At 37.3% G+C, this 12,465-nt stretch overlaps 1 protein-coding gene across 9 annotated transcripts in view; it reads right to left on the reverse strand.

The window, feature by feature from the left end:
- The window catches only part of ADAMTSL1 (ADAMTS like 1), an 872,819-nt gene that overhangs the window by 219,785 nt on the left and 640,569 nt on the right, over positions 1-12,465 (reverse strand). For all 9 annotated transcript variants that reach the window (XM_053205052.1, XM_053205051.1, XM_053205050.1 and 6 more), the window contains 3 exons: positions 9,903-10,060; positions 4,213-4,324; positions 611-749 (listed from right to left, as the gene is read on the reverse strand). In XM_053205052.1, the coding sequence (XP_053061027.1) occupies positions 611-749; positions 4,213-4,324; positions 9,903-10,060 (409 nt within the window). The remainder of the gene's footprint in view (positions 1-610; positions 750-4,212; positions 4,325-9,902; positions 10,061-12,465) is intronic.

Consider the following 12,465-nt stretch of genomic DNA (forward strand, 5'->3'; position numbering starts at 1 on the left):
TCAGTCTGATCCTTAATCCTACAAATAACTGAGGGCCAATCAGATTTCCAGAAAGCAACAGTACTAGTGCAAGTGTCAAGTGTCTCTTTAAAACTCCTAATTAAAAAGACCTTAAAAAAAAAATCTGACTTATTGCAAACAAGTCCTACTTTCTCTTTGACAAAGTCAGGGTATGTTAAAATTAGAGCTGTTCTAAGACTGGTTTTTATTCTAGTTAATTACTGTGGACCAGGGTAAAATGGGTCCGTTGTGATACTTACATATGGTCTACTCTGACCATGTCACTGATCAAGTGACAAAGTTAAAATGGAAGGAATCCTGAGAACATTGTGCCACCACCTTGGCCTGACCTTGTTAAGGAGGGATACAAGTACCAGGATAAAAAGAAATCAGAAGAGAAAATAGCTCTGAAGAGTGCTCTGCAAGTGGAAACTCTGGAGACCCTGAGAGGGCATCATACAGCTTCAAGAACATGGGGCGTGGGTACGGATAACACATCATTAGGAATGGACCCTGGACAGCAACACTTATTTATTTTTAATTAAATTTTTATGAAGCTGATGGAACTCAACTTATGTTTATGATAAATAAACTAGTAAATCTGACTGACCTGGCTGGGCAAGGATCCAAGTTGCACTCTTGAAGTTTGGGTTTGGGTTTGATGTTCTCTGGGTAATAGTGACAGTACTGATCCGCAACCACACGGTTGCTCCGAAGATCGTAACACTCAGCCGATGTCAGCTGGTAACCTGCAGTATCAAACCATCCAGGCAAGTTTCAACACACATGTCATATTAAAATATAACATAATATACTTCTTTATACTTCTTGGCCACCTCACATTAATGAAAATTCTTCCCCAACACTTCAGTAATTTCCAGGACAAAAGACAGAAATATGGAAGGCTCATTAATCTTTGCAGGCCTCAAATACGATTTTTTCCACTCAAATTGTAAAAATCAAATATACTGTAAGGTTTGAACTACATAAGGGCATAGCTAGGTGATCAGACTCTGCTGTAAGTACTATTACTATTAATTTGTTTTGTACAATCTAAAAGTGTAACATGGATATCTGTATCCAAAAGAGATGATCAGTATTTATTTGCCAAGGATCTCATGCAAAGATGCAAAATTGCCTCCCTTGTATCTGAAGCACCAGGAAGAATAAACTCCCAAATCAATCAATCAATCAATCAATCAATCAAATAAACCCTAACACTGCTCCCCTTGATGAATGGGGGACAACGAACTACAGCACAAGATGGGGTCCTTCCAGCTGCCTGGGAACATTATTTTTGTCTAAATTCAACCTGAGTGGGCTAGGCTGAGAAGATGGAGGATTAAGATCCTAATAGTATCCATTAGGAATCCCTACAAAACAACAACAACCATAATAGTACCCCCCTACTGTTCAATTTTTGCTTCACCTAAAATCCTTTCTCATTTCTCTTTAAGTCTCCAGGCAATAGTTTTTTAGTGTCCACGCACAAGTTCCCACTGTTTAGAGAATTCTTTTAAAAAATAGCACTGCTGAGTAATGCTTCATTCCATTCATAATGTGTTTTACCTTTTCCACCTGCCTCTTTCTTGTCTTGTGGATTTCTAGTGAGGTGGTGATGAAGACTTAGATTCTTAGAGTGAAAAATAAATGTACATGGAGAATTTTTTTAACTTAGGCTTTTTTTTTTTTAAATCATTCTAACCCTAACCAACCTCCAAAATATATTCTCCCTGGCAGGTGGTTGAATATTGTTATTGCTAGATATATGTTAGAAAGTCAGATTGAGAGAAGTTAAAAGACTTGCAAAAGATTTTAGGAAATCAGAAGAAGGCTTATAAACCAGATTTCCTGGCTTGAGGCTGTGTTTTCAGACCACCCACAAAAATTAATTGTTCATTAAAGGCCTAAAAAAAGAGCTTTTAACAATTTTACTGTAAAGATGAAAAGCATGGAAAGTAATAGGTAAGAACACATGTTCCATTAAACTTTTTATTTTATAAGAAAGCCAAAGAGCAAAATGACATTTTAAATAAGTAAATACACTTTTATTTTTCAATTACATTATACTCTAAAGCAGATAATGTTATGATAAGCTAACCATTTTACAATTTTCCATATAATAATTTCTACTCAAGGACAGAGTTTATCATGTAGTAAAATGTGGGCACAAGCAATAAGTATATTATATAACTGAGAATATGATTTTTAAAAATCATAATTTGTCAGCTTAAAAACGTTGCTGGAAGCTATTCGAGAGTGTGTGTAATGAAGGCTTAGAACAAAAATGAAATAAAAGACCAAAAATAGTCAGATAATTCTGTTTTCGAACGTTTCACAAGGTATTTTTAGCCACAATTGTTTACACTTAGCAAAACGGTCAACCAGCTGAATGTGGAACCAGAAATATAAAAAGGAACTCAGAGATCATTTTTTTAGTCATTGTCAAACTGGTCCATGAAGGGGGAGAAGACTGGTTTCCACACAGCTCATATCTTTATTCTGAGCAATACTCCTTTTATTTGTGCTTCCTAGTAAGATTTCCTTTGAAGAAAGTGTTTGATAGCTCAAAACATTTGAAGACCACTGATGCTTCTACTTGTTCACTTAGATGTGAGGAAAATAAGGTTGAGAGGGGTTGGCTATATATGAATCTAACATTAATCCCCTTACTACAGCTCTCTATATGAAATTGACATAGTGGGCATATTATGGAATTGATACTTCGGTCAAAGCATGGTTTTCATTTAAAAAGAAAAGAGGAAAAATAATTATTTACCTAGAAAAATAATTGTTTACTTAGATTTCTTTCTTTGAAACTATTTCCTGTACTAGTCATTCATAAGTGTATCAAAATAACATTCTTATGAAACATCAAAGTAATTGCCATTTTACTTTTAAACAAAGTTATTTTCTCTTCAGAACAGATAGAACAAATGGAAACACTATTGTGCCGAAATGCTGAGAAGCTCAAATTAATAGTTATTTAGCAACCAGGTAAAAGCACTTGAAGGTATTTCTGACTAACTGCTTTTAGGCTAAAATCTAACATTGCTCTAGAGGACCTGATTTTTAGTGATTTGTTCGCATTATGCAGATGAAGATGAATTATTTCATACGTTCTCACTGTTTAAAAAAATAATAGATAATAATTTGTTTCCATTTTGAGGTATCATCCTTCTTTTCTCTTGTCGGAATAATCTAGTGATACCCATGTAGATGAGCTACTTAACACCAGCCAACAATCCGGTTTCGGTGAAGGTGGAGCCAGAATTTATTTGATATGCTGGTTTTTAAAGGAATATACAGACAATTTTATGCTCATTAAATCAGCAAAATTAAACAATTTCTTATAATCCACAAATACTGGCTCAGTTGGCAATGAAACTCAAATATTCATACTCTGCTTATTACCCTTCTGGAAAGAATTTTGGTAATATATGCCAATAGCCACAAAAATTCTGAAACTCACTCTTGAGAATTTATTCCAAGGAAATAATTTGAAAGGAGAAAAGGAAAAAGAAACTTGGCTATTAAGTTATTCGTTACATTATAAGAGAAAAGTTTAAGTGAACTAAATCTTCTATAAGGATATGGCTAAATAAATTATCATAAAGTAATTTGAAGCAATTATTATGTAACCATTATAATTGTAAAGGGCAGAAAATGGGAGAAAATATCTTTTCCAGTAGTACAAAATGCTGTCCCTATTGCGGATGTGATGGAGCAGAGATAGGAATTCATTTGGTGACTTTTCAGGAGAGATGATGGGATAGAGCTTAACAATAAACAAGCTGAAGTCTACAGAACAGTGATTGTTTTTTTTCAGGTAATAAACTATTCCCTTTAATTAAATTCATCTCTGATTCTTTTTGAACACATTATGCTACATAGTAGGCCTGAAAAACACTCTTCACTGGACTCAGGAATAAATAAGTTCTCTTCAACTAGGTGAGTAGTTGATTCTCAAATGAACAGAACAGACTCAAGACCGTTTCCACTAATGGGACTCTATGGACAGAAAATGTTCATGGGCCATCCCGACTGAGGTATCCACCTTACAGGCGGACTTCTGGATTTGGCCCCATTCAGAATAAAGAATCTAACCCGTCACAGCACGAAAGTTCTTCCATGTTGAAGTGGCTACTTTTACAACAGCTAAGCCTTCCCTCATAGAAGCTAACAGTTCCTAGGCTAAGTCAACACCATTACCTCCTCCACAGGTTGCTGAGCAAGGAAAGAAATCTGTCTCCCTCCATCGGTGGATGATAGGCTGATAAAAGATGAACTGGACTGTGCTGTCAGCGGGCCCTGAGTTGTGGATCTGCAGGAGACAAGAGACAATAGCAAAGAGAGCAACTAGTATGACAGAGGGGTGCTTTCTTGATTCCTTGCAACTCTGGACAAGAATGTATAGTAGCACGGATGGTTTCAGGCACTGGGAGAGAAGTGGCCATAGCAATATCACCCATCTTACCAATCAACCATTCGCCATCACCACCATTGCTTTCTCAGTTCTTTTGCCACGAGCAACGGATAGCAATGTCTCAACTTGTGATTCTAGTAGGGTCTTTTCCCAGGACACTTATTCCCTTTCCCTCATTTATTTCCAACTTTTCTGGTGTAACAGGAAAAATTATAGGTATTTTTAATTTCTATGTATGTATATGTGTATGTATATATGTGGATTTATAATGTAGGTTCAGAAAGAGAAAATTTGTTCTGAGAAAATGATAAATGCCATATACTGCAAGAAATGAAAGATACAATCCTTTGTTAACAAAAAAAATTAGGGGCACCTGGATGGCTCAGTTAGTTAAGCATCCAACTTCAGCTCAGGTCATGATCTCATGGTTTGTGAGTTCGAGCCCCACACCGGGCTCTCTGCTGTAAGCACAGGGCCTGCTTCAGATCCTCTGTCCCTCTCTCTCTCTCTCTCTCTCTCTCTCTCATTCTCAAAAATAAATAAACATTAAAACAATTTTTAAAAAAGAAACGAAAAAAATTAAAGAATTAAATGGCTCTGCCCACCCAGAGACATACATGGTGTTTCCTGGCAATTTAGTGACTCATACATTTTCATGTGCAGAATTGCCAATTGGAAGCTTGCTAAAATGCTAATTCCTCAGCTCTTGTCCAGAGATCCCGGCAACGCAAACATTGATAGTCCAAGTACCAAACTTTAAAAAACACCAACTTCCATTATAAAAGCATTTACTTTGAATACAACATGTACTTATGGAAATGACAACTCCTTTGTTTTTCAAAGGGGGGAAGTGAAGCAATAATCCTTTAATAGTTCTTAAAAGTATAAGGTTGAGAAAACATACTTAAACTCAAGGAGCAATGCCTTGATTTCATGAAGACATAATAACATGTCATATAACACTGAAACAGTGGGCAAGGCTTGGACTATTTGTTATACTAAAGGAAGTTCCATGGACAACAAAGAGGGGCACCTCTTAACTTCAAGACAGTAGAGGAGCACATCAGCACATCCTGTGGTCTAAGTCTTTGTTAGTGTTTTCAAGCTTTCTGCGGTCCTAGCTGCCCTTTACTGAGGATAAACTGATGGATTTAGCCTTCAGATTTAAAAAAAAAGACCATCTATTTTTCCACTACTGAGTTTAACGACTGGATTAAACATCTAGGAACACTGAAGAAACAGGGAGTAGGTGTTAAACCCCAGACCAGTTTTTGGACTTTGGAAGGAAAGAATATTGGAAATGTTCTTCAAATGATCTGCAAGAGCTGGAAAGGAGAAAGAAGAAAGTGAGAAAACTAAAGAATATTTCATTTTATGCTGGAATTCCGACCCATGGAACATCGAGGTCTTTCCTACTTAGAATAAGCAGTGATACAATCCCCGACTTTAAAGCAAAAACAGCTGAAGCAATACAGTGTCTTTCTTAAAAGGGGAGCATAGTTTACCGATTAATATTTTTCAATCCTATGTGTCAGATACAGGATACCTAATTGCTTGCTCGGGGATGTAGTATTAATCATATCCTTTGGAAAGTTTTTTTTTTTTTTGGTTGTTTTTTTATTTGTTTTGTTTTACTTTTGTTTTAAGCTCACAAAAGCCTATAGCTCTCTTGGGATGTGTGGTTTCCATGCTGGGAAGGTATTAGAAGAGGACTCTCATTTGAACACCAGCTCGGTGAAAAAATAAAAATACCAGAAGATTTATTTAGGCTTAGGGAAATGGATTGTTTTGCAGAGGTCCCTTTTGGGATGCTTGAAATTAAACAAAGTCCTAGGAAAGTGGAGGAAAAAACAAATACGTGGAGGATATAACATCAAAATCCTTGGAGAAACCGTGTTCTAGAATATCCGTACAGTGTCTGGGCTTAGTTTTTGATCTGGTTAAAGAGGCAAAAAGATGGAATTCGTCAAATTTTCAGCCTACTAGAAGTTATCAGTAAAACTACCTTATGTCCTGAGAGTAAGGAATGAATGTGAAGAAGTTTTGGTGTTAAGAGGGAGTCTTAGTAAAGACTATGTTGAAGTAAAGAAAACAAGAAGATTAGAAAGAATATTGTTCCTAATGAGCCCAATGAAACCGATGTACAATGAGCATGAATGCTGAGACTTATGCCTAAATTTGAAAAGAGATTGGAAGTGAACAGGGATGCTGTTATTTCAAACAGATAAAACCAATCATAATATATCCAGACCTCTGACCACATAATCTTGTTTGATCCCTTCCACACTGATAATTCCTGGTTCTCTCTTCTCTACAGGTACCTTCTTCTTTTAATAACAGCCAACAACTGGGGTGCCTGGGTGACTCAGTTGGTTAAGTGTCCGACTTTGGCTCAGGTCATCTTGCATTTCATGAGTTCCAGCGCCATGTTGATATTCAGCACAGAGCCTGGAGCCCACTTCCAGTTCTGCTTCCCTCTCTGTCCCTCTCTGCCCCTCCCCTGCCCCTGCTCACACTCTGTCTCTCTCTCTCTCTCTCTCTCAAAAGTAAACATTAAATAATTTTCTAAAAATAAAGCCAACAACTACCACAGCAACCAGCACTTGTTACATTCCTACCGTATGCAAGGTACATTTTATTTGTATTAAATCTAAATTTAGAACTACCCTGTATTATCTTCGACCTTTACATTATAATGAGAGAGATGAGTTTCAGAGAGATTAAGTGACTTACTCAAGGCTACACAGCTAGGGAATAGCAGAGCTGAAATTTGAATTCAAGTGTGCCTTGGCTTGAAAGCTGCCATTCTTTTCAGGGCACAAAGTAATTTTGTTAGTTAATGTTAGTTTTGTAAAGACATAGGTATTTATTTTTAGTGGCGTCCTTGAACTGCTCTCCTCACTATCTTCTTAATTTTTCGTTTTAAAGTAGGAAAAGTATGTTTAAAATAAAAAGAAGAGGCTAACCTGATGTCTAACTTTGATGGACTAATTGTTTCTTATACAGATGAGCTGCCATGTTCCTTTTTTCTGGTTTTATTAATTCTGGGCGTCTGGGACCTTTGTTATCATTAGCTCTGGAGCTTTACAAACCATACGGCCTCAGACATCAGGTTCTTGTTCTCAAGAGTATGTTGAAAGCTTCAGTTTGACACATTAGGATTTTGTTTTAGGGAGCTAAACACATCTGGCATATGTAATTTTGGCCTCCTTAAGTTAATAAGGAAAAAGAATGTTCTGAACCAAGCTTTTCTTCCTATAATTACAATGATTCAGTGTTTCTAATTTAAGGACTTCTCATACTGAAAGGAAAGAAGATAAAAACTGGTCACTTTCCATAGCAACTCACTGCACTGTCATGATAAAGTCACAAGGCAGGACCAATGTGTGTGTGGGTAACGGATGAACATAGATCCCTGTAAAATCAAAGGAATCAAGGAGACATTTCAAACACAAGAAAGACATCAAGTACACAAAGGATCTCTCAGTTGATGTACTCTGAAATGCCATATCTTTTTCTTCTCTTTTGGTTAAAGGGTAATTTGTGAGCCTTTGCTGTCCCCTCCTATGTTCTTTTCTCTCACTGGTGTTGTAGAAACTTTTGCCTGAGACAAGCCAGCAAGAGGCTGGTAGTCAGGAGTCTCCCTATCCTCCTTGGTTGCTGAATTATGAACAGATTTATGCTCAAGACTGTTCAGAAAGACATATTAAGGCATTATTTCTGCCTAATACTCTAACAAATGCAAATGGAAATCACAACTTCTCTACCACTTTGGTGGCTTAGGTACTCATCACTTCTCTCTATGACAGTCTTCTGAAATTTCTCAAATGGGTACAAACTGAGCAGGTCCAGCCATACCTTAGCAGTGCTCACAAGTAGAGCTAAGTTGGAAGTTCTAGTGAAGGATGTGCCATGGCTGCAAAAGACCCTTTTCTGTTTGAGAAAGCCATTTTCTTTCACTGGGGCTGCAGTTTCAGAAGGATGCACATAGCATGATCAGGAAGAAATACAAAGGCCTAAACAAAGGCAGTGGCAGCAAGGATGGAGAAGAAAGAATAATCTTGGGATGGTATGAAGGTAGAACTGACAAAGTTTGATGGCTAGCTAGGGGCATATCGGAGAAGGGGAAATCAGTGAATCAAAGGTTTCTGATGTGGCTGGGTAAAGAGCATATTATTCTACAAGATAAGAAATAAAGAAGATTAGGTAGGTTTCTTCTAAAGATTAGATTAGGGCTGGACAAGTCCAGGTTTGGCTATGTTGTGCTGGTTGTGTCTATGGGATATCCAAGTGGTGATATGCAGAAGGCAGCTAGATATATGGTGTGTGTCAGCAAAGCTGTGAACTACTGGCATGTGAATAATATTATTCACATATTATTATTGTTATTCACTTATTGTTATTATTATTATTATTATCAGACATTATTGAGTCCAATTCTATATTTTTAGTATGTGTTTTAACTCTTTCAAGGCCACCAGGGAAATTAACATAAATGGTGTATTCAACAGCACTCTAAGGGTTTCAAAAAATAAAGACATCTTTCAATACTGTACTGTATTTGCATATTTAAATAGAATGATTTAACTATCAGCATAATTTCTATTGTGAACCATATCTGTTGGTTTGTAGCTTCTTGTTCACATGAATGTACCTGGCATCTGGACTGGGTTAAAAAGAGCTACCATGCAGATGGAGAAGGAGAAGAGTGCTCTGGAACCCTTCTTCCATCCAACCTCACTGACTATCACATTTTCCTATATGCATTCTTACTTCCAGCTGCCACAGGGTCATCAAGCCTTAGCTTAAATCAAATGTCCTCTGGCTCCAGCTCCCATGATGAAAAATTTATGGAGTCCTGGACACATTACAAGTTTTACAGCTTTACAGCTGAAATCCTTCAGGTCCTTCTGACCTACTGAAAGAAAAAATATGTTTTATTTTATTGTGATTCCCAAACATTCTTCTAGTGTGTACATTTCTCCTACAGAATGTATATGTTGCTTCCAGCAATGTGTTTTATATTACCTTGAAGAGTAGGGAAGCTCTGATAGAAAGAAACAACTTAGTCTTTTTGCCAGTACAAGAGAAACCAGAACTTGTAATTGGAAGTATGACCAAGTCTATGGATCATTAGTTTGTCTTTCTCTTTGACTGAGAACACTTTATGAGTTGGCAACTACATCCTAATTTGTTTTAAAAACAGTTTATATCCTCCAACTAATGATGTGTTGGTCTTTGGGTCTTTTTATTAAATAATATACATATACACACACCTAAGAACTTTCTTAGGGCTTTAAAAATATATGTTCTTGAAAGGTCCAGGAAATATATGTTCTTGAAAAGGTGATGTTGAATTAAACATTTCCTGGGTAATAGGATTTCCAAATCTATGCCCAAACCCAAATTCTCTCTCTCTCTTCAGGAGATTATAAATAACAGTTTGGATGTGCCTTGAAAACCTAAAGGCACTTACCTTGACAATGAAATCTGCTGTGAGTGGTCCAGTCATTCTTAGAATCTCTTTGTCTGGAAATTTCTGGAAGTCCACACTAGAATTGTCCACAAGAAAGGTGCCTGTCGAGCTGAGACTGCTTTCACCTTTAGCCCCCTGCAGGGTTTTGGTTTCCAGATCTACATAATCAAACACATTTAAAGGAAAGAAAGATGTTCCCAGGGCTACCATAAGCAAGCATATTTCATAAAACAGCCTACAGCTATGAAGGGAGAAGTATCCCCCTTGATACAGCTGACACAGTTGACATTGTGATATAAACAAAATTTATGGGCACCTCTAGATCACAGAGTTTATGTTGCAAATGAAATCATTTTAAAACTCATTGGCCAGGCATTCAAGGCTCCCGATCAAAAGATAATTGACTCCGTGGATGACCTCATTTGGGTGCTCCAATTCATCACAATCCTATTCCTTTCATTAAACCATCTCCCATACATATCTTACTGATTTCAGTCTCTATGGCTCTCTGTCTAGAATTTGCTTTCTGATCTGTGAGATCAAGGGTACTCTCCGAGTTCTCCTCAGCACCCATGTGACTTTATATTCACACATTACCTTGTGTTTATTTGTACTATCTGGTTTCTTACCACATGTGTGCTGTTGTGCAGAAGAAACTATAGTAATGAGGATGAGGAAGACCCATTCTTTTTAGTTCTCTCTCTTTAAAATCCTGTTTGGTACCTAATACAGTATTATGTACATATATGGTATTTTGTAAGTGTTTAAGAGAGAAAGAGGAACTTCTTGATTCCTGGAGCATTCCAATCTGAATTTGGCCAATGATAAAGCCTATGAAGCATCTTTGATTATAGGAAATCAGAGCAAGCTGAGGATTATGGTAATTATGCTGCATATTTCAGAGCATATTAAATTCTCATGTGGCTGAGAAATGATTTGGAATAACTTCCCACTGTATGAAGAGAGATAGACTAAGTCAGTGTTTCTAAAACTTGCATAAGAACCCTTAGTTTTGGCAGTGTTTCTTTGGCAGAAGGATAAAATGTCAGGTGAGGCTCTGGGTGGCCTACCCCACATTCAATCAGAATGACTCCCCTCTTCCGTGTTTTGCAGATTGGGGTTCTGGGACCTCTTTAGGGTCTCTGGAGGTACTAATGTACCTGTACTAAATTATTCTAAGTGTTGTCTGCTTCACGCTGGAATACCAACAGGTGAAGAATGTTGGGTGTTCAATGTCCAGTGAAATGCCCACAACCCTTGGATGAAATCTGTGTAGCCCTTCAATTGGAGTAGGTCAGGCTCCATCCCCTTGCCCTAGAGAGAGGTCCTCACAGAGAGCATAGGGCACATCAAGGGAGAGCTGGAGGGGAAACCACAGCTGTTGTAATCAGAGGAAAGCCAACAGCATGGGATCTCCTTCTTCTAGCCTTCATTCCTCAAGCTGCCTTACATGTATGTGCACTAATTTGTAGAAATATCTTCAAGACACAAACCAACTTAGTTTTGGGAAAATCCTGGGGGTCTAAGCCTGATATGAGCATCTGATTTAATTTTATCACCAGGCCTCCCAGCTGTACTTCCCAAAGTACTTCTGATTAAAGGTAAGCCGGGGCTGGGCCAGACTGCTTAGTCTTGTTCTGGTTTGCCTCTAAATATTTAAGGTTGGTCCCATACTCGACCAGCTTCTGGGAATTAAGTGCGAAGGGTTACAAGAGAAACATGGGGACCTTTATTTACATATTTATATTATATTATATTATATTATATTATATTATATTATATCATGTTATATTTCAAACAAATACCAACTACCAGATACCAAAAAACCCCAAAAAGTTAAGGTACATATATGCTGTCAACATTATGTCTGTTGGGGGAAAAAAAAAGCAAATTCCATTTTTCTTTCCATCATTTGTAAGTATCATCTGCAGCTCTACCTATTGAATTTTTGGGACAATTAAACCAAACAAAGATAATTCTTTAGCTTCTTAGTGATCACATAATTAGGAAAACTGGGAGGCTAATACATTTATAAAAATGAATTTCATCTTAAATGGATTGCTTTAGGTTCTTTCTTCCATATTGAGAAGTCAGTCCCAAACTTGGTGATGATCTCCGCCTGGATGTTTTATTCTGAGCAGGCCTGTCACTGCTCAGAAAAATACTATTTTTGAGTGGGGCTGTTACATGAGCAGTTACCTCTGTCCAATCCTCCAGGGGAAAAGCAAATCATTTGAATGGTGATAGTGTACACACATATATCATCCCTGACATGTGAATACTATATTTTGGGGGGTTGTTCAGGGTTAGAAAAGAACTTGGATCCATATAAGGTGACTTATCAGTTTCTTTTGGCTTTGCCTGAACTGTACCTTACTTATTCCTTTCCTTCACATGACCCCTCAAATCCTGCCTCTCCCATGAAATGTATTTGTTTTTATTTTTAGAAAGACTATAGTAGACTATCTGAACTTTCACAGGCTCCAATTTATCTTCCTCTTGTTTGTCTTTCTGGAATGATTTCATTTATAATCCAATTGCCAAGAGATAATGCCTGCTACCT

The sequence above is a fragment of the Acinonyx jubatus genome, chromosome D4, assembly GCF_027475565.1.
Source record: "Acinonyx jubatus isolate Ajub_Pintada_27869175 chromosome D4, VMU_Ajub_asm_v1.0, whole genome shotgun sequence".
In the NCBI taxonomy this organism is placed as follows: domain Eukaryota; kingdom Metazoa; phylum Chordata; class Mammalia; order Carnivora; family Felidae; genus Acinonyx; species Acinonyx jubatus.